Source organism: Somniosus microcephalus, chromosome 7 (assembly GCF_052327205.1).
Source record: "Somniosus microcephalus isolate GS21.2 chromosome 7, FLI_Smic_1.0, whole genome shotgun sequence".
Classification (NCBI taxonomy): Eukaryota; Metazoa; Chordata; class Chondrichthyes; order Squaliformes; family Somniosidae; genus Somniosus; species Somniosus microcephalus.
This window is the reverse complement of record NC_140993.1, coordinates 9883170-9910237: the sequence shown is the minus strand read 5'-3', so window position 1 is coordinate 9910237 and position 27068 is coordinate 9883170. Positions and strand designations below refer to the sequence as shown.

The window sequence follows — 27068 nt, the reverse complement described above, 5'->3', positions numbered from 1 at the left end:
TGCCGCGTACACTTCAAAGGGTACTTCATTGGCTGTAAAGTGCTTTGGGACGTCCTGAGGTGGTGAAAGGCGCTATATGGAGGCGCTCTCCTCTTAGCCTTCTCCTTGGAGCAGAGAAGGCTAAGAGGAGATTTGATAGAGGTGTTTAAAATCATGAAGGGTTTAGATAGAGTGAACAAAGAAAAACTGTTTCCAATTGCTGAAGGACCGATAACGAGAGAGCACAGATTTGACGTGATTGGCAAAATAACCAGAGGCGACATGAGGAAAAACCTTTTTTACACAACGAGTGGTTAGGATTTGGAATGCGCTGCCTGATAGGGCGGTGGATACAGATTCAATAGTAACCTTCAAAAGGGAGTTGGATAAATACTTGAAGGAGAAAACTTGCAGAGATATGGGGAAAGAGCGGGGGAGTGGGACTAACTGGATTGGTCTTCGCAAAAGATGGCGCAAACTCGATAGGCCGAATGGCCTCCTTCTGTGTTGTACTATTCTATGATTCTATGATACAAATGCAAGTCTTTCTTTCTTTTAGGGGATAGCCCTGGCCCTTAGTGTAGTACTGTGCATGTTTCTAACCACCATCACACTTGGAATACAGAATTCGTGTAACAAATGATCTGCTGATACAAAAAATGATGACGTAAATTAACTTGCACTTTCCTCGGTTCCAACACAAAACTGCAAGATGTTTAAGAACCATTTTAGTTCACTTGCATATTTTGATGATGATATATTTCACTGCTGAAACTGAACTTGTATTTTTCTAACAGAGGGAAATGCCACTTGCAAATGCTGTATTCTGGACTGCACGAAAAGGAAACGTGACTCTCCTGAGGCTGCTTTTAAACAGTGGTCGAATGGATGCAGACTGCAGAGACAGTGTATGGGTCAATGAATGCATGCCAACAGCACTTGAAGTGCATCCCCTTTCCCATAAATCATTGTGGTAGGGGTTACAGCAAAGCTTTCAAAACGGAATACATTTTTACCTGTTTTTTTTAACTGCATGCATTGTGTGCTATCTCCATTGGACTCATGGGTGATTTCAGTGAGTATCCCAACCTGCCATCATCCAATCCTTGATTATCATTAACATTTTCTTATTGGCAGCTTGGGACCACCGCTCTGATGGTAGCTTCATACTGCAATCACAAGGATTGCGTTCGAGAACTGATTTTGCAAGGAGCCGACATCAATATCCAGAGAGAGGTAATGCGTAGCAAGCGTTATTGTAATGGCTGTCTGTGAACTGGGAACTATCCATTCAGGGATAGTTATTGTGCAAGATGGAGGTCTTTATGAGGCTGAACTTCAGGAGATGTCCGAAGACATCTCAGCCAAATGATTCTTTTGTTTTGTTGGGCTGGAAAAAGAGACGATTGAGAGGTGACCTGATAGAGGCCTTCAAAATTATGAAGGGGTTTCGATAGGGTAGACGTAGAGAAGATGTTTCCACTTGTGTGGGGAGACCAAAACTAGGGGCTATAAATATAAGATAGTCACTAATAAATCCAATAAGGAATTCAGGAGAAACTTCTTTACTCCGAGAGTGATGAGGATGTGAAACTCACTACCATGTGGAGTGGTTGAAACGAATAGCATAGATGCATTTAAGAGGAATCTAGATAAGCACATGAGGGAGAAAGGAACAGAGGTTATGCTGATAGGGTGAGATGGAGTAGGTGGGAGGAGGCTCGTGTGGAGCATAAACACCGGCATGGACCAGTTGGGCCGAGTGGCCTGTTTCTGTGCTGTAAATACTATGTAATTCTATGAGTTCAAAACTCACTTTTATTGTTCCTCCTTGATTTTCTGAAACAGGGAATTTCCTCTGGAGTTTATCCGATTGGCTGGTGTAACTTCGGCGGAGGATCGGCACAAACTCTGGTTACTGCATCTATGTGGGGCTTCTGCCAAAATCATGGTGGCCGATCAGGAGAACCCCCAAGGAAATTCCCAGTGATGTGGCTTGAACGAAGCCAGAGGAAAACATCTGTCAGTGTGCGAATAAATTTACATTTGCAATTAGGTACAATAACAATCAATTAAATCAGTAAAAATTAACCTAATTAATTGTACAGGGCTTTGGTGAGACCACACCTGGAGTACTGTGTACAGCTTTGATCTCCGTACCTAAGGATGGATATACTTGCCTTAGAAGGGGGTGCAACGAAGGTTCAATAGATTGGTCCCTGGGATGAGAGGGTTGTCCTATGAGGAGAGATTGTGTAGAATGGGCCGATACTCTCTGGAGTTTAGAAGAATGAGAGGTGAGCTCACTGAAACATACAAGATTCTGAGGGGCATTGACAGGGTAGATGCTGAGAGGATGTTTCCCCTGGCTGGAGAGTCTAGAACTAGGGGGCATAGTCTCAGGATAAGGGGTCGGCCATTTAAGACTGAGATGAGGAGAAGTTTCTTCACTCACAGGGTTGTGAATCTTTGGAATTCTCTGCCCCAGGGGAATGTGGATGCTGAATCGTTGAGTATATTCAAGATAGAGATCGATAGATTTTTGGACTCTAAGGGAATCAAGGGATATGGAGATCGAGCAGGAAAGTGGAGTTGAGGTCGAAGATCAGCCATGATATTATTGAATGGCGGAGCAGGCTCGAGGGGCCGAATGGCCGACTCCTGCTCCTAATTCTTATATTTCTTAATTAAAGCCGAGTGTTTGAGAGCAGTAGCTGTTTTGTGTTGAGTGAATTAATGTCCTCTTTTTTCCCCCACCCCCAGTCAGGTTCTACTGCTTTATACTTTGCTGCTCAACGAGGAAATGATACAATCGTGAAATTCCTTTTAGAGTATGGAGCCTCTACTGAACTATCAACTAAAGTAAGAAAACTAACTGTCTGTAATCAGATGGAAACTGCAGTGATATATTGCACATAACTGGAAGTCAGCGATGACTGACACCTTCGTTTATTGTTGTTTTTGCAATTTATCTAGAGCTCAAAGTAGAAACAAAATACACAACTGCATGTTGCAGATTAATGCTGCCAACCTGGCCCGCCCTGGTTTGTAAAAACATTGGCCGGAATTTTGCGGAGGGTCAGTGGGCACGATCGGTGGCAGATCAGGTGGGAAAGTTTTTTTTTCACCGCGGGTCCAATGTCGGGTCTGTCAGCACTGAGCAGACCCGACACGCAGAGGCAGGGGACCCAATTCAGGTAATTCGTGGCTTGTTTAGAGCCACTTAAAAATGATGTTTAGCTCAACTTTTGCATTTGACAGCTCGCCCACAGAGTCCATGCTGGTCATGGACCACATCTGTCAAGCTGAGGCAGGAGTTCACTAGCCATTGAATCAGCTGTTGAGTTGACAGCTTCAAATGTTGCCAAGATTGGTGGAAGACCAGAGGATTGGGAAATTTTTAAAAACCAGTAAAGGATGACTAAAAAAATAATAGAGAGAAGATGAATTATGAGAGTAAACTGGCAAGAAACATTAAAACAGATAGTAAGAGCTTCTACAGGTATATAAAAAGGAAGAGGGTAGCTAAAGTAAACATTGGTCCCTTAGAGGATGAGTCTGGGGAATTAATAATGGGGAACGGGGAAATGGCAGAGACTCTGAACAAATATTTTATGTCTTCACTGTAGAAGACACTAACAACATCCCAATAATGGATAATCAAGGGGCCACAGGGAGGGGGGAGCTAAAGACAATCGCTATCACTAAGGAAATAGTACTTGGTAAAATAATGAGACTAAAAGATGACAAGTCCCCTGGACCAGATGGCCTGTATCCCAGGGTCTTAAAAGAAGTGGCTGCAGAGATAGTGGGTGCATTGGTTGCAATATACCAAAATTCCCTGGACTCTGGAGAGGTCCCAGTGGATTGGAAAACTGCTAATGTAACACCCCTATTTAAGAAAGGAGGGAGACAGAAAGCAGGAAACTATAGACCAGTTAGCCTAACATCTGTCATTGGGAAAATGCTGGAGTCCTTCATTAAGGAAGCAGTAGAAGGGCATTTGGAAAATCATAATGCAGTCAAGCAGAGTCAGCATGATTTTATGAAAGGGAAATCATGTTTAACAAACTTGCTGGAGTTCTTTGAGGAGGTAACGAGCAGGGTGGACAAAGTTGAACCAGTGGATGTGGTGTATTTGGATTTCCAGAAGGCATTCAATCAGGTGCCACATAAAAGGTTACTGCTTTTAAAGATAAGAGCTCACTGAATTGGGGGTAATATATTACCATGGATAGAGAATTGGCTAACTAACAGAAAGCAGAGAGTCAGGATAAATGGGTCATTTTCCAGTAGGCAAACGGTAACTAGTGGGGTGCCACAGGGATCGGTGCTGGGGCCTCAACTATTTACAATCTACATTAATGACTTGGATGAAGGGACCGAGTGTAATGTAGCCAAGTTTGCAGATGATACAAAGATGGGTGGGAAAGCAAGTTGTGCAGAGGACTCAAAGAACCTGCAAAGGGATATAGACAGGCTAAGTGAGTGGGCAAACATTTGGCAGATGGAGTATAATGTGGGAAAGTGCGAGGTTATACACTTTGGCAGGAAAAATAAAAAAGCAAATTATTATTTAAATGGGGATTACAAAATGCTACAGTTCAGAGGGACCTGGGGGTCCTTGTGCATGAAACACAAAAAGTTAGCATGCAGGTACAGCAAGTAATCAAAAAGGCAAATGGAATGTTGGCCTTTATTTCAAAGGGGTTGGAGTATAAAAGGAGGGAAGTCCTGCTACAACTGTACAGGTTATTGGTGAGACCACACCTTGAGTACTACAAACAGTTTTGGTCTCCTTATTTAAGGAAGGATATACTTGCATTGGAGGCAGTTCCGAGACGATTCACTAGGTTAATTCCAGAGATGAGGGGGTTGACTTATGAGGAAAGGTTGAGCAGGCTGGGCCTATACTCATTGGAATTTAGAAGAATGAGAGGTGATCTTATTGCAACATAAGATACTGAGGGGCCACGACAAGGTAGATACAGAGAGGATGTTTCCCCTCGTGGGGAAATCTAGAATGTGGGGCACAGTTTTAGAATAAAGAGTTGTCCTTTTAGAACTGAGAGGAGGAGGAATTTCTTCTCTCAGAGGGTCGTAAATCTGTGGAATTCTCTGCCCCAGAGAGCCATGGAGGCTGGGTCATTAAATACATTTAAAGTGGAGATAGACAAATTTTTGCAAGATAAGGGAGTGAAGGGTTATGGAGAGTGGGCGGGGAAGTGGCTTTGAGCCCAAGATCAGCCATGCTCTTATTGAATGGCTGAGCAGGCTCGAGGGGCCAAGTGGACTATTCCTGCTCCTATTTCTTATGTAAATGTAAAGTAAAAGCTCCCACCTTACAGAGATATCTTCCCTCAGCCACAAGTTGTTCCTCACTGCATTTCCACAACAGATTCACCATGCTGCAAATTTTTACACAAGTCTGCATCCAGTCTGACCTTATTACCTCTCTCAACATTGACAGTTCACTTCTGTCATCTCTACTTCACCTGCCAACTATTCCATCATAAGGTCATAGGAACATAAGAAATAGGAGCAGGAGTAGGCCATGGCTGATCTTCTACCTCATCTCCACTTTCTTGAACTATCCTCATATCCCTTGATTCCTTTAATATTCAAGCATCAGCATGGGTGCCCTTTATACTCTCTCACCTTGGTCCTCAGAATCCCACCACGATCAGCCCCAACACCAGCAGCACCAACAACAACACCAACCTTTTCCGCAATCAACTGATGCTGCACAGGACAGAGGGCATCAGCACCCGACCACATTGCTGCCTGGGATGGCCTCACCATGGCCAGATTTACTTCACTTGACGCTGTACACCCTGGCTGCCACATGATGCACCAGGTTGGCACCACCCCATGCCAACACCATTCCTACAATGCCCAAGCCATTCCTTTCACACTCACCACCACTGCGGGGGGGGGTACCGTTATGTCTCATCATTCACTGCAACTCACTAAACCACTTCCAAAGGTGCACACAAATCTGTCCAAGAACGGAAAGTGTTGAAAATAAAGGTTTCATTGTTTGACAGCACATTACCAGAAACTTCACATGAACATTGGATAAAACACCCAAGTGGCTACCCTTGTGTGTTGTTAGTTGGTATGATTGGACTAGGATGAGGGTGAGTGTGAGGGGTGGCTAGTGAGATGGGGAAATGATAATGTAGATAGAGAGGGATGGGTGGAGGTGCAAGGTAAGTTGGTGTGAGTAAGGATGTGCAGGAGTAGGGTAGGGAAGGCAGAGTGATGGGGATGTGATGAGAGGCACAGCAGGATGAGGTTGAGTGTGGCTTTGTACTAACGTTTCGTGATCTACTGAGATCATTGAAGGGTTTGCGCCACTGCAGCCTGGTCCTCCTGACCACATCCCTGCTTATGCCCTCCTCTGCAATGTGCAACCAGGCTGTTTAGGTCTCCTGGGGAGGTCTCTTCCGCCCATTGGAAGGGAAGAGGACCTCCCTGCGTGCTCTAACTCCCTCCATAAGCGTATGAAGGGAGTCATGGGAGAACCTGGGTGCATTGTCAGTGTTTGCAGCTGCACAATGCTGAAGAACACTGACAGCACAAATGTCAAAATAAATTTGGACATGGTCCCTTTAAGGAAACCGGCTGATGATGCGTCATGAAATGACGTCACCAGACCTGCTTCCGCTAATTGGCCGGGAAACGCACTGGGCAGGATTAACAAGCCCCATCAACGTAAATTCATTTCACAGAGCGGGCCGGAGCCAGCAGCGGAGTCGGGACCTGCCACCGATATCGCCCGCCACAGACCCGCCGAGGTTAGTAAAATTGCAGCCATTGTTATACCACACCAGCTTATATGCCAGTACAAAATTGACGGGTAGGAAAGGACCAGCTGGTCCATCAAGCCTACCCCACACCTCATGATGGCTGAAGCATCATGACTAAAATACTACTTTTAGCGCCCCGAAAAAATTTGTGCCCCCGCGGCTGAAATTCATCGGTAGTGCCCCAAGAGAGAAGCGGGGCGCTTCCCTCGCGGGGCGCTGTGAGGGAATATTGCGGCGCTGTGGCATGTCGCGCCGCGGTACTGCAGGCCCTTCCTCCCTTTCTTAAAGGGGAGGGGGTGCAGCGCGACCCGGGGCCCAGCTGCGCCACCAGGGATCGGACTGCCGGTAAAAGAGCCCGGCACTCAAGAGAAGTGCTGGGCTCACGAAGCGCAGCCAGCACTCCGTGGGGGGGCTGCAGAAGAGGCCGGGGACAGCAACGGGGGCAGGTGCTGGCAGGCGGCCAGTAACAAAAATGGCCGCCCGGCACCTCGCCTTTAATTAGCGCTGCCCCGGCTGCAGGTAGGCCCCCCTGACCCCGTCGGACATAGCATCCGGTGGTAAGTCAGGGTACGATACTGAAGATCGTGGCCGGGACCTGAGTGGGGCGCTGCGCACGGTGATGACGTCATCACCCGCAGCGCCGCGGGGCGCTAACGGTTACCGCCGCCGTTAACCCCCTGCTGAATTTTGCGGGAGGCGTTGGTGGAGCCGTGCCCGGGCACTAGTTGCTTTCCACTCAGGGCGCTAACGGGAGGCGCAAAGCAACTGAATTTTTCCCCCTCTAAGTTTTAAATTTTGTTAGTTTTGAATTGCAGCCTCTTCAGACCTGTGAGAAGTACAAGGCCCATTTGTGTTATTAAAATGAAAGGAACATTTAAACAGACAGCATTATTTCCCATTGATAATTACAAAACGGGCTCCATTTACGAATTAGCGCTCTCTTATTTTAATGGACAGAGGATTCTGTGAGGTCATAGAATCATAGAATGATACAGCACAGGAGGCCATTCAGACAATCGTGCCTCTTTGAAAGAGCTTGCCAATTAGCCCCACTCCCCTGCTCTTTCCTCATAGGTCCACTGGCTTCTGTGCCTAAGCACGAATTGTTAAATTACCCTTCATTAGTGTCAGTTCTGGCTCAGTGGGTCGCACACTCGCCTCTGAGGCATAAGGTTGAGGGTTCTAAGTCCTACTCCAGAGACTTGAAGCACATAAAGCTAGGCTGACACTCCATTGCAGTGCTGAGGGAGTGCTGCACTGTCAGAGGTGCCGTCTTTCGGATGAGACGTGAAACCGAGGCCCCGTCTGCTCTCAGGTGGATGTAAAATATCCCATGGCACTACTTCAAAGAAGAGCAGGGGAGCTGGCCAATATTTATCCCTCAATCAACATAACAAAAACAGATTATCTGGTCATTATCACATTGCTGTTTGTGGGAGCTTGCTGTGTGCAAATTGGCTGCTGTGTTTCCCACATTACAACAGTGACTCCACCCCAAAAAAGTACTTCATTGAGTGTAAAGCACTTTGAGACGTCCAGTGGTTGTGAAAGGTGCTATATAAATGTAAGTCTTTTCTTTCTTCACATCTCCTGGAAGTTGCTTTTGGATATAATTGGAATACTTGAAATGAATTGCTCTCTTTTGTTCCCTTCCTCCTTTCCTCACTGGACTCCTCACTGATAGGCAGCACCATAGGTCCTGGCTATCCTCCCAAATGTGAATTTGGACAATGAATGGTGCCAGACCATTCAACCATGGCAGGGCATCACAGGAAAGCTTGATCCTGTCCACTTATGTGCAATTCCACCAGAGGTCACTGGACAGCAATCAGGAGTGGGAGCCTAGGCTAATCTTGCGCTCCTTAATTTGGGATATTGAGGCAAATTTGAGTACCTCTACTCCCAACATGGAGCATGTACAGCCTCTTTTAATTGTCGATTTGTTCCTCCGATGGCTCACAAACTTTATCTGGTGAACGGCGGAGCCATTTCGAGCAGAAAGGGTCACCAGTCTACAATGAATTCGCGCTCTAATTGGCCTCTGTGGTCCTGTGTTAGAAAGGGGAAGGTTAGTTTTGTTTCCATTCATGATCATTATCCAGTAAGCCTCTGTTGGAAGCAGATGTCAGGTCAGGACAGGATTGCGTTTGACTATGATGCTTTTTGTAATCAAAGAGCTTACTGTCACTCACTGTCAAGGCTCACACCTGAAGAACGAGCAAGGTTCCAGAGCATGACCAGTGGGGCCTAACAAAGAATGAGTGACTTCAAGAGATAAGGGAAGGCGAGAAAATTGGTGAAGAAAATAAAATAAATTTTCTGTGTATTTTCCCTGTACAGGATGGTGCTACTCCCCTTTCAATTGCCAGTCAGTATGGGCATAGCAATGTGGTGGAAACTTTACTCAACAGAAGATGCAACGTTAACATCCAGCTGCAGGTAAGAGCTTGGTGTGACTGAAGGGCACTATCTTCTCACATTTAGGAACACAGGAACAGGAAGAGGCCATTTAGCTCCACGAGCCTCTTCCGCCATTCAGTGAGATCATGGCTGATCTGCGACCTAACTCCATATATCCGCCTTTGCCCCATATCCCCGAATACCTTTGGTTAACAAAAATCTATCAATCTCAGATTTTAAAATTAACAATTGATCTAGCATCAATCACTGTTTGCGGAAGAGAGTTCCAAACTACCACCACCCTTGCTTTGTGTGTAGAAGTGTTTCCTAATTTCACTCCTGAAAGGTCTGGCTCTAATTTTTAGACTATGCCTTCTAGTCCTAGACTCCCCAACCAGCAGAAGTAGCTTCTCTCTATCCTATCTGTTCCCCTTAATATCTTGAAAACTTCGATCAAATCACCCCTTAACCTTCTAAATTCTAGGGAATACAACCCTAATTTGTGTAATCTCTCCTCATAATTTAACCTTTGGAGCCCGGGTATCATTTTGGTAAACCTACGCTGCACTCCTCCAAGGCCAATATATCCTTCCTAAGGTGTGGTGCCCAGAACTGTTCACAGTGCTCCAGGTGTGGTCTATCCAGGGTTTTGTATAGCTGCAGCATAACTTCCACCCCCTAGTATTCTAGTCCTCTAGATATAAAGGCCAGCATCCCATTAGCCTTTTTGATTATTTTCTGTACCTGTTCATGACATCTTGATGATCTATGTACCTGGACCCCGCACCACCGCCCCCCCCCCCCCCCAAGTCTCTTTGGACCTCCACTGTTTTTAGCTCTTCACCATTTAGAAAGTACCCTGCTCTATCCTTTTTAGGCTCAAAGTGGATGACCTCACATTTGCCTACACTGAAGTCCATTTGCCTTTGCCACAGGTTTGGCCATTCACTTAGTCTATCAAATCCCTTTGTAATGTTATGCTTTCATCTACACTGTCTACAATGCCACCTATCTTTGTGCCATCGACAAATCTGGATATGTGGCTTTCTATCCCATCAGCTAAGTCGTTAATAAATACGGTGAATAGTTGAGGCCCCAACACAGATCCCTGCGGGACACCACTAGTCACATCCTGCCAATTAGAGCACCTGCCCATTATCCCTACTCTCTGTCTCCTGCCGCTCAGCCAATTTCCATACCAGGTCAACATTTGAAATCAGCACCTGAATCCTGTACATATAAACTTTTATATAGAACCTTGGTTAGACCACACCTAGAGTACTGTGTGCAGTTCTGGTCTCCATATTATAAAACAAATATAGAGGCACTGGAGAAGGTGCAGAAAAGATTTACAAGGATGATATCAGAACTAAGAGGTTATAACTATCACGAAAGACTGAACAGGCTGGGACTCTATTCTCTAGAAAAGAGAAGGCTGAGGAGTGACCTAAAGGGTTAGATCGGGTAGACGTAGAGAAGATGTTGGCACTTGCAGGGGAGACCAAAACTAGGGGCCATAAATATCAGTCACTAATAAATCCAATAAAGGATTCAAGAGAAACTTCTGTAGCCTGCATCTAGTCTGTCTAGTCCTGTTAGAATTTTATACGTTTCAATGAGATCCCCTCTCATTCTTCTAAACTCCAGCGAGTATAAGCCTAATCGACCCAATCTCTACTCATACGTCATTCCTGCCATCCCAGGTATCAGTCTGGTGAATCTTCGCTGCACTCCCTCCATGGCAAGAACATCCTTCCTCAGATAAGGTGACAAAAACTGCACACAATACTCAAGATGTGGTCTCACCAAGGCCCTGTACAACTGCAGCAAGACATCCATGTTCCTGTACTCGAATCCTCTCGCTATGAAGGCCAACATACCATTTGCCTTCTTAACCGCCTGCTGCACCTGCATGCTTACCTTCAGCGGCTGGTGCACAAGGACACCCAGGTCTCGTTGCACTTCCCCTTCTCCCAATCTATTGCCGTTCAGATAATAATCTGTCTTCCTGTTTTTGCCATCGAAGTGGATAACCTCGCATTTATCCACATTGGGCAGATGCATGGCAAATGCAGTATAATCACCCAACCTGTCCAAATCGTACTGGAGTTTCTCTGCATCCTCCTCACAGCACACCCACCCACCCAGCTTTGTGTCATCTGCAAACTTGGAGATATTACATCTAGTTCCCTTGTCTAGATCATTTATATATATTGTGAATAGCTGGGGTCCTAGCACCGATTCCTGCGGTACCCCACAATCACTGCCTGCCACTCGTGAAATGACCCGTTTATTCCAACTCTTTCCTTCCTGTCTGCCAACAGTTCTCTATCCAAGACAGTACCTTACCCCCAATCCCATGTGCTTTAACTTTACACGCTAATCTCTTATGCGGGACCTTATCGAAAGCCTTCTGAAAGTCCAAATACACCACATCTACTGGTTCTCCCTTATCTGTTCTACCAGTTACATCCTCAAAAAATGCCAGTAGATTAGTCAAGCATGATTTACCTTTTGTAAATCCATGTTCACTTTGTCCGATCCTGTCAGTAGGTTTTAAGACGCATCTTAAAACCTACTGCTTTGACCAAACTTTTGGTCACCTGTCCTAATAGCTTTATGTGGCTCGGTGTCAAATTTTGTCTGATTACGCTCCTGTGAAGCGCCTTGGGACGTTTTACTATGCTATATAAATGCAAGTTGTTGTTGTTACTGTGCACTAATTTAGTATTGAGAGTGATGTTCATTGATCACTACAGAAAATGTTGATGGTGAAATTCCTGCCTTTACTAATTTTATCAAAAAATTAGTCATGAATACAAACAGATGAAATTCTACTTTTTTAACACGTTACTACTTTTTGTTCAAATTTGTGGACAGGAACTTAACTCTCTTACTTTCCAATACAACTGGGCTTAAACTGTTTCACTGAACAACTGAAGAACATTGCGATACTCTATTCCTTTCCTTGTTTCAGGATGGTGCTACTTCACTTTTTCTGGCGGCACAAGGAGGCCATCTTAGTGTGGTTGACCTGCTACTGTCATCAGGGGCAAAGATTGACCAGCCAAGACAGGTATATATTCTGCTTTATAATTGAAGAAATATGTGAATTAATTAATTCTAACTCATACAACCTGACTGGCTCATTGTATCGTTACCTTGAATTTAACTCTGTATTGAAAGTCAATTGGGACAAAAATTCAACATTGATCAATTGAAGTGCCACACATTCGGCCCATCGTGCCTGTATTGGCTCTTAGAAAGAACTATCCAATTAGTTCCACTCCCCCTGCCCTTGCCCCAGAACCCTGCAAATGTTTAACAAGTATTCAATCCCTTTTTGAATGTTACTAGTGAATCTGCTTCCACCACCCTTTCAGGCAGTGCATTCCAGGTCAAAACAGCTTGCTGCGTAAAAAAATTCTCCTCCTGTTGCCTCTGATTCTTTTGCCAATCACCTTAAATATGCCTTCTCTGGTTACCGACCCACCTGCCAGTGGAAACAGGTTTTCTTAATTTACTCTATTAAAACTCACTGAATTAATGCAAATAGGGTCCCATGCCATGACATCAATCGGACCCCAATTGCATTTTAACCCGAGCCCAAGTGGGGAAGCCACTGTGAAGAGTACAAAGAGGCCCCTCCAAGGTAAGTGTCAATCTTTACCTTGTGGGGCCAGGAGGAGCAGGAGTGAGTGTGACCCCTGCCCCGGACTCTCCCCCGTGAGACCTCCCAAAACCCACTCCCTGTGAATTCCCTGCTTTCCGGAAAGCCTATGTTTGGTGCCGGCCAACGTGCTCCAGTCACCCAAACTTGTCTCCGCCCTCTGGCTGGCTGCCATTTTCCACCATTTTGGAGCGGGCAACTGACTGGCACGATGCAGGTGACACCCAGAAGTTAAAATAACCCAGGCCGCAAACCTAAGATTGTGAATACGTTTTGCACTTGCCCCACCCAAAGCCCACTGGGGTTAAAATTTAGCTCATGATCTCTCCCAACAAAACATTGTTACATGTCTGGGAACCTCCAGACACGACCATTCCAGTGCTCTTCTGGTCAGCTCTTCCACCCTCAGTAAACTTGAGCTTATCCAAAACTCTGCTGATTGTATCCTAACTCCCACCAAGGTCCATTAGCCATCACCCTGTTTTCGCTGATCTATATTGGCTCCCGGTCCAGCAACGCCTCAAATTTAAAATCTCATCCTTGTACTCAAATCCCTCCATGGCCTCGCCCTCCCTATCTCTGTAACGTCCTCCAGCCCTATAATCCTCAGAGAACTCTGCGTTCCTCCAATTCTGACCTCTTGTGCATCCTCAATTTCCTTCAGCCATCTAGGCCCTAATCTCTGGAATTCCCTCCCTAAACCTCTCTGCCTCTCTCTTCTCCCTTAAGACATTCCTTAAAACCTACCTCTTCCTTATTTGTTTTGTTTAGGATCTGACTACTCCATTGTGGATAGCGGCACAGTTGGGACACAGTGATATTGTTAAGCTACTGCTCCAACGTGGAGCTAATTCAGATACTCCTCGCAAGGTCAGATCTCCCTTTGTGAAAGAAAGAAATGTATGTTTGCATGTATTTCAAAGCAATTCAGTGGAAAACATATTGTTAATTATGTAAAATGGGACTGGCTGGAGCAGTGAACAATGTAATTTCATTGCAAACTTTACTTTTTTCAGTTTTACATTTCCAATTTCCCCTCCTTAGTTAATCTTCTCACGTTGGGTTGGATAGCGGTGCCAGAATCCTTCTGAGTGGTCACATGCTGCAACTGGATGTCCTTGCAAAGCAAAGTTTGACCTTTGGTTCAAAATCTAAATAAGGTAGAGTTGTCAACCCTCCAGGATTTAAAGATTAATCTCCTGGACACTGCTGCGAGCAACACCCGGGAGAAAAATCTTAGGGGGCATTAAAAATAATTGTGTGCTTTCTTTTCATTTTCGTTGAACACTTTTGTTTATTAGTTATAAAAATATTCGAGGCGGAAGAAAAAAGGCAGCTTGACTGGCCGGGGCGATTGGAAGTGGGAGGCCTTGTGATGAAACCTCCAGGAATATGTCCAATCACTGTTGGCGATCCTAAAATAAGGGTGTATATGCCCCAAACTTAACAAAAGTTTATCTGTAGTATAATATATTATTACAGTGACATGACACAAGGTTCTGATGCTATACCTGCTGAGATATATAAAGCTGGAGGTTACCAACTAGCTTTCTCTGACTGAGCTCCTCCAGCTGATATGGCATCAAGAAATCATCCTGCAAGAGCATACCGATGCATCCATTATCCATATTTTCAAACACATGGGCAATAGATACGTGTGAGACAATCGTAGAGAAATTTCCCTACTTGTCACCACAATGAAAATCCTTGCTAGGAACTATCTTAAATCGTTGCATTGAGCGTGCAGCTGAGATAATCTTGCCAGATAGCCAGAGTGAATTCAGAAGAGTCAGAGGTACTACTGATAAGGTCTTTACTACCAGACAGGAAAAGTGTTGAGAACAAAACGTGGACCTTCACTGTGTCTTTATTGATCTCACAAAGACCTTTGATACAGTCAGTAGAGATGGCCTCTGCAAACTACTGGCCAAAGCTGGCTGTCCCGAAAAGTTTATCCAGATGATCCACCAGTTCCATGATGTCCAGATAGAAGATGGTTAAGTTTTCAACCCCTTCCCTGTCTCCAATCCAGTCAAACAGGGTTGTGTTCTAGCTCTCATCTTGTTTAGTACCTTCTTTGCTTCTATACTTATTTAAACCTGAGAACTTGGGTAAAGGAGTGTATATTTCCTTCAGAACGGATGGAAAATTGTACAATCTCGGCCATCTGCAGTCCAAAACTAAAACCTCTGGAGAACTTGTTTGGGAGCTCTTGTTTGCTGCTGACTGTGCCATTGTTGCCCACACAGAAGAGGACCTCGAAGCCATCAGCCCATTTCTCAGATGTTTGTATGAAATTTGGCCTCACTACTAATCTGAAGAAGACGGAAGTTATATTACAGTCTGCCCTTGGAAAGCCTTATGTGCCACCCAATATCACCTTCAAAGGGCACACACTGTCTGCAATGGATATGTTCACCTACCTAGGAAGCACCATGTCATAAGATGTGCTCCTAGATGATGAAGTGAACCATAGATTTTTTTTTTGCTTATGGGATCTGGGCATCGCTGGCAAGGCCAGCATTTATTGCCCATCCCTAATTGCCCTTGAGAAGGTGGTGGTGAGCCGCCTTCTTGAACCGCTGCAGTCTGTGTGGTGAAGGTACTCCCACAGTGCTGTTAGATAGGGAGTTCCAAGATTTTGACCCAGTGACGATGAAGGATCGGCGATATACTTTTAAGTCAGGATGGTGTGTGACTTGGAGGTGGTGGTGTTCCCATGCACCTGCTGCCCTTGTCATTCTAGATGGTAGAGGTCGCAGGATTGGGAGGTGCTGCCGAAGAAGCCTTGGCGAGTTGCTGCAGTGCATCTTGTAGATGGTACACACTGCAGCCACGGTGCGCCGGTAATGGAGGGAGTGAATGTTTAAGGTGGTGGATGAGGTGCCAATCAAACAGGCTGCTTTGTCTTGGATGGTGTCGAGCTTCTCAAGTGTTGTTGGAGCTGCACTCATCCAGGCAAGTGGAGAGTATTCCATCACACTCCTTACTTATGCCTTGTAGATGGTTGAAAGGCTTTGGGGAGTCAGGAGGTGAGACACTCGCCGCAGAATACCTAGCCTCTGACCTGCTCTTGTTGCCACAGTATTTATGTGGCTGGTCCAGTTAAATTTCTGGTCATTGGTGACCCCCAGGATGTTGATGGTGGGTGATTCGGCGATGGTAATGCTGTTGAATGTCAAGGGGAGGTGGTTAGACGCTCGCTTGTTGGAGATAGTCATTGCTTGGCACTTCTTTGGCGCAAATGTTACCTGCCACTTATCAGTCCAAGCCTGAACGTCGTCCAGGACTTGTTGCATGCAGGCATGGACTGCTTCATTATCTGAGGAGTTGTGAATGGCACTGAACACTGTGCAGTCATCAGCGAACATCCCTACTTCTGACCTTGTGTTGGAGGAGTCAATGATGAAGCAGCTGAAGATGGTTGGGCCTAGGACCCTGCTCTGAGGAACTCCTGCAGCGATGTCCTGGTGCTGTGATGATTGACCTTCAAACACCACAACCATTGTTTAAAGCCAGTAGTGCTTTTGGAAAACTCTGAGGTTATGGGATAAAAGTGTCATAAAACTGATAAAACTTAAGATCTACAAGGCAATAGATATAACATCCTTACTGTATGTGTGTGATAACTGGACCACTTACAGTCGCCACATCAGAAAAACTCATTCACTTCCATCCAGGTTGCCTCAGAAAGATCATGAAAAATTGATGGTGGCATAAGAATCTGACACTGACGTCCTCAGAGGAGCAAATATGCCAGGCATAGATACAATGACACAGCTAAGGTGGGCTGGTTAAAGGATTTGCTAGGGTGGATAGAGAGAAACTATTTCCACTGGTTGCGGCGGGGGGGAGTCTAGAACAAGGGGTATAACCTTAATATTAAAACTAGGCCATTCCAGGGTGATGTCAGGAAGCATTTCTTCACATAAAGGGTAGTGTATCTCTGTAATCTCCTCCAGCCCCACAACACCCCGATATCTGCGATCCTCTAATTCTGCCCTCTTGAGCATCCCTGATTATAATCACTCAACCATTGGTGGCCGTGCCTTCTGTTGCCTAGGCCCTAAGCTCTGGAATTCCCTCCCTAAACCTCTCTGCCTTGCTACCTCCCTTTCCTCCTTTAAGATGCTCCTTAAAACCTACCTCTTTGACCAAGCTGCTCTAATTTCTCCTTATGTGGCTTGGTGTCAAATTATTTGTCTTATAATACTCCTGTGAAGCGCCTTGGGACGTTTTACTACGTTAAAGGCGCTTTATAAATACAAGTTGCTGTTGTTGTTGGAAATCTGGGATTCTCTCCCCCAAAAAGCTGTTGATGCTGGGGGTCAACTTATAATTTCAAAACTGAGATTGACCGCGATTTGTTAGGCAAATGTATTGAGAGTTACGGAACCAAGGCAGGTAGATGGTGTTAAGATACAGTTCAGCCATCGTCTAACTAAATGGAGGAACAGGCTCGAGGGGCTGAATGGCTGACTCCTGTTCCTATGTCACTTATTCCGTATGCCTGATACTAGATTACCCAAGAAGGTATTCTATGGTGAGCTGAAGCTTGGTAAACCCTTTTGTGGTGGTCAGTTCAAAAGATATAAGGATTGCCTGATGACCAATCTAAAATTAATGTGGCATTTCAACTGATACATGGGAGCTCGATGCTTGTAACAGGAAAATGTGGCAAAAGATGATTCCACGATGGCACGTCAAAGTTTGAAACAAGTCGTATCCAGCTCACCAAAGAGTGCCCAAAGAAAATCAAGCAAAACTCGGCCATACGGTCAATCTGACATCCAATGTCCTGTGTGTGGGATCCATCACCATCATATTATTACAGGATTGCATCTATACTGAAGTTAACTTAATTATATTTGGATATGCAGTAATCAATAAAAAATCACTTTCAAATTTATGACTGCTTGAAAAATATTTATCATTTGAATGTCATAAATTTGAAGAATTAAAAAAATGTTTTTAACGTGCATATATAAAAGAATTACAACAACTTGAACTGTCTGTTCAATAGCAATGCATAAAATGAACATTTCTGATTATAAAAAGCATTCATAAGTTAACAAACCAGAATTCCCATGTTAATTCATAATTATTATTCTTTCCAAAGGATGGCTCAACACCTTTATTCAAAGCTGCATACAAAGGATTTGCTGAAGTTGTTCTGGAGTTACTGATGTTTTCTCCTTCACTGGGAATTCTCAAGGTAAAAACTCAATTATTATTATAGCAATGTTCGTGTGAAAAACAGTCCCATTTAGTACATAAGATAACAATTTAGGAATTAGAAATGGCCATTTAGTTTATTCAATTTGCTTTGTTATCCGGGTGTTCCTTCACCCAATCTAACTATTTTCCTTTCCCAAATACATCTCCTTTACTCCCCATTGAATCGTGAAATGTTCCAATTCTTTTTGGAGAACTTTACCAGAGTTACTATGAACTGCACTATATGAAAATCTATTTTCAGAATTGATTCACCGATTTTTTTTCATTCATTGTTGGGATGTGGGTGACAGTGGCAAGGCTGGCATTTATTGCCCTGAGAAAGTAGTGGCGAGCCTTCTTCTTGACCTGGTGCAGGGTAGAGGTTTTGATACAACTGAGTGGCTTACTAGGCCACTTCAAAGGGCAGTTAAGAGTCAGCCATGCAGGTGTGGGACTGGAGTCACATATAGGCCCAGACCGGGTAAGGACGGCAGGTTTCCTTCCCTAAAGGACATTAGTGAACCAGTTGGGTTTTTGTGACAATCCGACAGCTTCACAGTCACTTTTACTGATACCAGTTTTTAAAAAATTCAATTTGAGTTCTCAAACTGCCATGGTGGGATTTGAACTCACGTTCACTGGATTACAGGTCCAGTAACATACCCAAGAAAGAAAGACTTGCATTTATATTGCGCCTTTCACCACCACCGGATGTCCCAAAGCGGTTTACAGCTAATGAAGTACTTTTTGAAGCGTAGTCACTGTTGTAATGTAATGACACTACCATTCTCAACGTAGTCATTTCTGGTTCGGAATTTTCCTCCATGTGGAGACGGCAAAACTGTATGAGTGGTCTGGATGGGTGGAATCAAGGTGGTAGATCCAATGTTTGTGCTGCCAGGGGCAGCCATTTGCTTTTGCTGCCTGCTGCTTTGTGCTGTTGGAAGCCCCCAGAGAATCTAGTTTCCAAGGAAGGTATCTTTATACCTTTTCCTCTGATGCTTGGTTTAATCTAACAACACCATCAAAAGCAGCCATGTAACATAAAAAGAGGATTAATCCCAGAACCATCCCCAGCTGCTTTTGGCCCTGAAGGGGCAATTGTAGAACTATTAATGGTTGGAAAATTGTGGGCAGCATGTGCCTGACTTTCTCATTTGAACTGGCAGTGGGATGAGGTTCCGGCTGGTAATATGGGCTTGTAAAATGACTCCTTTTAGATCGGCATCCTATAAAATAAGCAGATGTACTGAATGTTTTGTTTTATTTTCAACTTTTTTATTTTACTTTAATCCCATTTAAAATGTATTTCTAAGTAATTTCCCCTTTCTTTGAACTCCTTTCTGTGTGCTATGCCCCACTTCCACAGTCAAGAGGACAACCAGGTAACAAGCTACTGCTTTGTAGCACTGGTGGTGATTTTAACCCTATCTGAAACAGGTGGGCAGTTAAAATGTATGGTGCTATGGTGCATTATCTCATATATGATTTAATTGGTGCAGTGCAGGTGTCTTGAACAATGGAGAGACTATTAATCACTTTTTGTTTGCACTAACAGAATGGAACAACAGCTCTCCATGCTGCAGTTTTAGGAGGCAGTGCGAGAATAGTGGCCCTTCTCGTTGATTTTGGAGCAGATCCAAGTCTAAGGAATACGGTATGCCTTCTATTTCCTGATGTTTGTAAAGCCCAGGGCCGAGCAATTCAGCTGTGCAGCACTCGTTTTTCGGGCACTAACTGGCCTACCAAGGTCCCAATATGGCGGGGCAGGAAGCAATCACACATTTCTGGCTGGAAGTGCGCCGCCCGCCATATTGGTGAAGGTGGTCACGCTGCCATCAGGAGCGCATGTTGGTAACATTTAAAAGGGGGAATCATTTATTCAAATTAGGGTCCTGCACTTCTTGCAGGACCTGCTATAGATATTCGATCGCTCCAGTACTTCACTTGCTACGTGCTAACCAGCAGGAAGACCCCCTCACCAGTGCTATTTAAAGGGTTCATGTAGTACTTAGATAGAAACATAGAAGATAGGAGCAGGAGTAGGCAATTCGGCCAATCGAGCCTGTTCCACCATTTAATGAGATCATGGCTGATCATCCAAATTCAGTACCCTGTCCCTGCTTTCTTCCCATATCCCTTGATTCCTTTAGCCTTAAGAAATATATCTAACTCCTTCTTGAATATATTTAATCATTTGGCCTCAACTGCCTTGTGTGGTAGAGAATTCCACAGGTTCACCACTCTTTGTGTGAAGACATTCCTCCTCATCTCAGTCCTAAATGGCTTACCCCTTATCCTTAGACTGTGACCCCTGGTTCTGGACTCCCCCGCCATCGGGAACATCCTTCCTGCATCTAGTCTGTCTAGTCCTGTTAGAATTTTATAAGTTTCAATGAGATCCCCTCTCATTCTTCTAAACTCTAACGAATATAAGCCTAATCGACCCAATCTCTCATACGTCATTCCTGCCATCCCAGGTATCAGTCTGGTGAATCTTCGCTGCACTTTCTCCATGGCAAAAACAGCCTTCCTCAGATAAGGTGACAAAAATTGCACACAATTCTCAAGGTGTGGTCTCACCAAGGCCCTGTACAACTGCAGCAAGACATCCTTGCTCTTGTACTCGAATCCTCTCGCTATGAAGGCCAACATACCATTTGCCTTCTTAACCGCCTGCTGCACCTGCATGCTTACCTTCAGTGACTGGTGCACAAGGACACCCAGGTCTCGTTGCACTTCCCCTTTTCCCAATCTATTGCCGTTCAGATAATAATCTGTCTTCCTGTTTCTGCCACCGAAGTGGATAACCTCGCATTTATCCACATTGGGCAGATGCATGGCAAATGCAGTATAATCACCCAACCTGTTCAAATCATACTGGAGTTTCTCTGCATCCTCCTCACAGCACACACGCCCACCCAGCTTTGTGTCATCTGCAAACTTGGAGATATTACATCTAGTTCCCTCGTCTAGATCATTTATATATATATATTGTGAATAGCTGGGGTCCTAGCACTGATCCCTGCGGTACCCCACTAGTCACTACCTGCCACTCGGAAAAAGACCCGTTTATTAACTAAAAACTTACAGGTTAGTTGCTGGTTTCTCATTTCAGGCTAACTTCTGGGTGTTTTTTGGTATGTCTTAATCACTCTGGAAAGTTCACTTTGTGTAAACAGCGAAAGATTTTGCTGGCGTTGCACGGTTCTTGGCTGCCTCAGAAATAGTTTGGTTGCAGTCATGGATGGTTTCATAGGGCTGCCTTAGCGGCTGGAGGATAAGGAGGAGCAGCAAGGAAGACACCACAGAGCAGGAGCAGCTGTCACAAGAGGGAGGAGGAGAAGGGCACTGCAAAGGAGGCCAAACCCACAGCGGGTATTCAAGGAGCACTTCTCCTACATTAACTTTATTTACTCAGGAGCAATGTCTCAGATGCAGCTGCTTCACCAAGCAGCCTGTCACCAAGCTATGTCACCTGCTGCACCCCCATCTCGAGCCTCAAACCACATCATGGTCTGTGTCTGTCAAGGTCACCGTGGCCCTCAACCTTTACACTATGGACTCCTTTCAGACTGCAACAGGTGACATCTCCCAGCTTGTACACCAGTGTATCAGGGAGGTCGTCGAGGCTGTCTACGCCAGGAGGAACACCTATATCTCCTTGTCTGTGGACAAAGCGAAGCAGGATGAGAGAGCACTATGTTTCACCCACATGGTAGGCTTTCCCTGGGTGCAAGGAGCCATAGACTGCAGACACATTGGGCTTGATTTTAACTCAGCCATCAGGCGGGCTTTGAGGCGTGTGGGGGGTTAAAATCGCAAAACCTGGGGGTCGGGACCCCCCCCGCCTGGTTTCTGACACCTAGCCATTTTAACCCAGGCAGGTCTGATGGTCCTGAATCAGTCCCGCCTGGCGGGACTGGTCTTTCGGGCCCTTAAACAGCACTCATTGGCCTTTATAATCCCATTTTAACAGGCCCTTGCCTGTTTAACCCTTTTCCCATGTAAAACACACCTGGTGGGGATCACGCCTGTGAAACTTGGCATGAGCACTTGGCTTGCTGACTATCAGCTGCAGGTCAACCATTAAAGAGGATATTTGATCAGCCATCATTTGCAGGTGGCAGGACTTTGTTGTTTCAGGCCTGGGGCAACTTTTACCAGGCTTAACCACACCTGTGGAAGGTTGGAGCCTCACAGTTCTCCAGTGTGACCTCCTGCGAAACCTCTCGCCAGCCTCACTCAGCGCTTCAACTGAGGCATCTACCAGAAGCATGGGAGGCCTTTTTTTCCTTCCCTTCTTGGCATTAGAGGACCTCCAGCCCCATTCGCGAAATGACACGCACCACAACTGCAGAAGTTGCCATCAGAATTTTTATGCAACAGAAACAACTGATGGCATTTTTACAGAATAAACAACATTTCACCCAAGTGACTAACCTTGTGACTATTTGTGCTTTATTTTCCTCTTACGCGTGCTCCAACGTAGTGGTTCCCCTGTGGCTTCAGCAGATGTGGAGGCCCCTTGTTCACTTTCCTGCTGCTCCTGTCTCGACACCTTTGGCGGGCGTCCTCTGGGGTGGCGAGCCTGTGAGGGCTCGTCAGCAGTCTGCTGCTCCTGCGGCTGTGCAGGAGTTGAGACGTCTATCTCAGTTGGGTGTGGACTCCGGCGGGGCTCTGACCGAGGGCTCTGCAGTGGCATGGAAGTGTGAGCGCTTGGAGAGGAGCTCCCACTTCCTTGAGGTCTGCCACCATCCTCCCTCTCATGGGTCAGGTCCCCCTCAGTGCCTGCAAGTGGCTTGAGAGCACCTTGCTGCACATCAGGGGGGCCATGGGGACCCATATCTGCAATGGCAATCCTACTCAAAAGGACTTCCATGAAGGTCTGGTTTCTCTGTTCAATAGATGCCCATCGCTCCTCAAGAGATGTCATTCTATTCTGAACACTCACCATGTTTTCCATACCCTGGCGACTAACCTCCTCCATGGCCGTAGCCCTCCTCTCCTCTACCGTAGCCAGCCTTACCACGGAGGCAGCAATCATTTCCACGTAGGTAGCCATCCTTTCCGTGTTGATGCGTTCATGCGCCAATGACTCCACAAAGGCTCTGCTCATGTTCGCTATGGACTCCTCCATTCGCTCCACACTTGCAGCGACCCTGGAGACAAAACCTGCCAGAGACTCTGCATCTCTGCATGGAGTTCCATCACCTCTGATCTTACGGATGGACCCAGAGGGTCGACATGCAGCTGAGCCGAGCTGGCAGAGTCCTGTGCCCTCCGATGAGGACTCTCCACTGCTGTCCCTGTCTCCACAATCTGCTGATGCTCACTTGTGAGCTGTGATACACCAGGTGACAACTCTACTCTATGTCCCGAAGGTCCCACCGAGGTGAGAGTGTCTGCGCTGGGGCTGGGTGCGCTTATTTCTACTGACGCTGCACCCTCAGAGGTTGCAGATTCCTCTGAGGAGTCTAGCATCTCAGGCTCTTCCTCCTGCACACTGGGGACGGGGTCTCTCTATGGTCCTGTGGGGGAGTCGAGGAAAAAGTTAAGAGATGTGATGCCAAGGTTACATGCACATTGCATTTTGCAGATGATCATAAGTCCATATGATGTAGCTTCAGAATCATTATCGGCGACTCATGCAATGCCAATGAGATGGAAAACTATTCTGCCACCAGCTTGCAGGGATGCACCTGTCTCTCCTTCCCCAACTTCCGCATCTCGGTCAGCCCCGACAATCTCCAGGACGCTTTCCTCCAAGGGGGTGAGCTGGGCTAATGAGGGCGGCCCTCCTCCTGTCCTGGCTCGCTCTCTCCTGTTGAGCTCTCTTTTCCTGCAATGAGGGAGACAAGTGGAGGTTGAGTGAGAATGAAGGAGTGCAGAGATTGCATAGCATAGATACTTAGAAGGAGACAAAGATGGAGTGAAGTTGCAAGACCAAGGGCCCTCCCTGTGTGTTGTCAGTTGTGTTCAAAGCATCAGAGGGAGTGTGAGGGCTGCATGGTGGAATAGTTATGTGAATGTGAGCATAGAGAGAGAGGGAATGGGTAAGGGTGCATGTATGTGAGTGTCTAGTGGGATGTGGAGGAAGAGATTGCTAAAGCTGAGTGCTGGCGAGGAAAGGCAGTGGGGATCAGATTGAGGGTGATGGAAACTTCATACAGTACTTACTTTTCCAGTGCAATGAAGGTCATGGAATCTTTTCATGCACTACATCCAGGTGCACCGTGTGAGCCCCAAGGAGTTGACTTCACCAGCCACCTGCATCCACACAGCCTTGGTCTGACTGGGAGGCCTCTTCCTCCCTGAAGAAGGGAACAGGACCTCCCTGTGGGCCCTAGCACCATCCAGCAATGCCTGGAGTGAAGCCTCATCAAATTTGGGGGCAGCTCTTGCCCTCCCGCTGGCCGTTGCTCCTGCAGGCTCCTGTGCCATCTCAATGGTGAAGTTTGGAAGCCTGCAGAAGAAGCAAGGCTTGCTGTGGGCCCTAAAAGCAGCAGCAATTTTGCAACTTTCTGACTGGAAATACTCAATTGCCAAGGCTTCCCACACGTTGGAAATCAATTGGCCAATTGAGTTAAAATTGCATCAATCTCACAGACCCACTTAGATTCGTGTGGGAAACACTAAATTCGGGGAACCCGCCAATTCCCTGCACCTGAGTTAAAATCGACCCCATTGTGTGCTCCCTGTCACCAGCCTGGCGAAAGGAATTCCACTTCCTCAATGTACCGCTGATTTGCGACTATAGGCAGTGCATCATGCAGGTCTGGACCAGCTATCCTGGCAGTAGTCTAGACTCTCAGTCCTCTGTGCTGCCTTTATTCCAACCAGGCCGCCAAGTTACAGGATAGCTGTTGGGTGGCAAGGGCTATCCCCTTCAGACATGGCTCATAATTCTCGTCAGGAACCCACACACAGCAGGCCTACAACGAGAGCTATGCTGTCATGAGAAACATCATCGAGTAAAAAAATTGGCGTGATCGAATCATGCTTCCACTGCCTGGACCATTCCGGGGATCTTTGCAGTACACCCCTGAGCATTTACCATCACCTGGGCAGCAGCAAGTGCAGGAGGAGGTATGATTAAGAAGTTTGCAGATGATACTAAAACCGGCTGTGTGGTTGATACTGAAGAAGGAAGCTGTAGACTGCAGGAAGATATCAATAAATTGGTCAGGTGGGCAGAACAGTGGCAAATGGAATTCAATCCGGAGAAGTGTGAGGTAATGCATTTGGGGAGGGCTAACAAGGAAAGGGAATACACATTAAATGGTAGGACACTGAGTAGTGTAGAGGAACAAAGGGACCTTGGTGTGCATGTCCACAGATCCCTGAAGGTAGCAGGCCAGGTAGATAAGGTGGTTAAGAAGGCATACAGAATGCTTGCCTTTATTAGCTGTGGCATAGAATACAAGAGCTGGGGGGGTTATGCTTCAACTGTATAAAACACTAGTTAGGCCTCAGCTAGAGTACTGCGTGCAGTTCTGGTCACCACATTACAGGAAAGATGTGATTGCACTAGAGAGGGTACAGAGGAGATTTACAAGGATGTTGCCGGGAGTAGAGAATCTGAGCTATGAGGAAAGACTGGATAGGCAGGGTCTGTTTTCTTTGGAACAGAGGAGGCTGAGGGGAGACCTTATTGAGGTGTATAAAATTATGAGGGGCATAGATAAAGTGGTTAGAAAGGACCTATATCCCTTAGCAGAGGGGTCAAAAACCAGGGGGCACAGATTTAAAGTAATTGGTAGGAGGTTTAGAGGGGATTTGAGGGGAAATTTCTTCACCCAGAGGGTTGTGGGGGTCTGGAACTCACTGCCTGAAAGGGTGGTAGAGGCAGGAACCCTAACCACATTTAAAAAGTACTTGGATGTGCACTTGGGATGCTCTAACCTGCAGGGCTACGGACCAAGAGCTGGGAAGTGGGATTAGGCTGGATGGCTCTTTGTTGGCCGGCGCAGACATGATGGGCCGAAATGGCCTCCTTCCGTGCTATAACTTTCTCTGATTCTATGAGGAGCAAGAAGAGGAGGACTTGCAGGAAGAAGGGGAGGAGAGGCGTCAATCACCAGTGCCGTTACCTACCAGAGCTCTGAGACAAGCTCATCGAGGCGATTAATTCAGTTCCTTATTAATGCAGCAAAATGTCATATTTGCTGGTTACTTTAAAATAGATAGGAATAGTTCAGTAGAAATGCTTCACATTGTGAAATAAGCACTTTGTTAATTTTATGTTCAAAAGCGAATTGGATATATACTTGAAGGGGAAAAATTTGCAAGGCTGTAGGGAAAGAGCAGGGGAGTGGAACTAATTGGAGAGCTCTTTCAAAGAGCCGGCACAGGCATGATGGGCCGAATGGCCTCCTTCTGTGCTGCATGATTCTACATGCCACGTGGTAGATGACTGCTTGAAGTGTTACATGTTCTGAGAATCTGCTTACCAGGTGGATGAAGGAAAAAAGGCTGAAGGGACATGGGAACGGGGATGGGGTACATGTGATCAGAACTATTTGGTCGCGTGGAGGGTAAACACTGGCACGGACTGGCCTGTTCCCATGTTGTAACTTCTATGTATTACCGGTGCTGGCTTCTGTGTATAATCTTTCACAACATCTGGCCCCGTCCTGGGAGATCAGCCACACTGAAATATAATGTAAGTCTCAATTTGCACTTTATGTTTCAGGAAGAAGAATTGCCAGCAGATCTTACAAGGAATGATCGTCTGATCAGACAGCTTCAATCAAAACAAAGAAGTGGAGAAAGCTGAAGATGTGGAACCACACTAGGCACAAGGCCCACTTCTGACAAACACATCAAAGTACAGTGAGAACTGTAAAAGGCACCTGCTTCTGACTGGGGACACAATTCAGTTGAGTGGTCGTAAAGATGTAACATGAAAATTATTGAGCCATGTAAAGGGTTTATTGTGCATCCTTTTTTAAAATTTTATTTAAATTAAAAGTAACAATTGTGTGTAA

General features: G+C 45.8%; 1 protein-coding gene across 1 annotated transcript; it reads left to right on the top strand.

The window, feature by feature from the left end:
* The first annotated feature begins 779 nt into the window (after positions 1–779).
* ankrd29 (ankyrin repeat domain 29) lies at positions 780–27068 on the top strand. The gene is made up of 9 exons (XM_085992223.1): positions 780–887; positions 1117–1215; positions 2743–2841; positions 9132–9230; positions 12169–12267; positions 13633–13731; positions 17981–18076; positions 19637–19735; positions 26774–27068. Exons 1-9 carry the CDS (start codon positions 783–785, stop codon positions 26855–26857), a joined length of 879 nt encoding a protein of 292 aa, XP_085848349.1. The 5' UTR covers positions 780–782; the 3' UTR covers positions 26858–27068.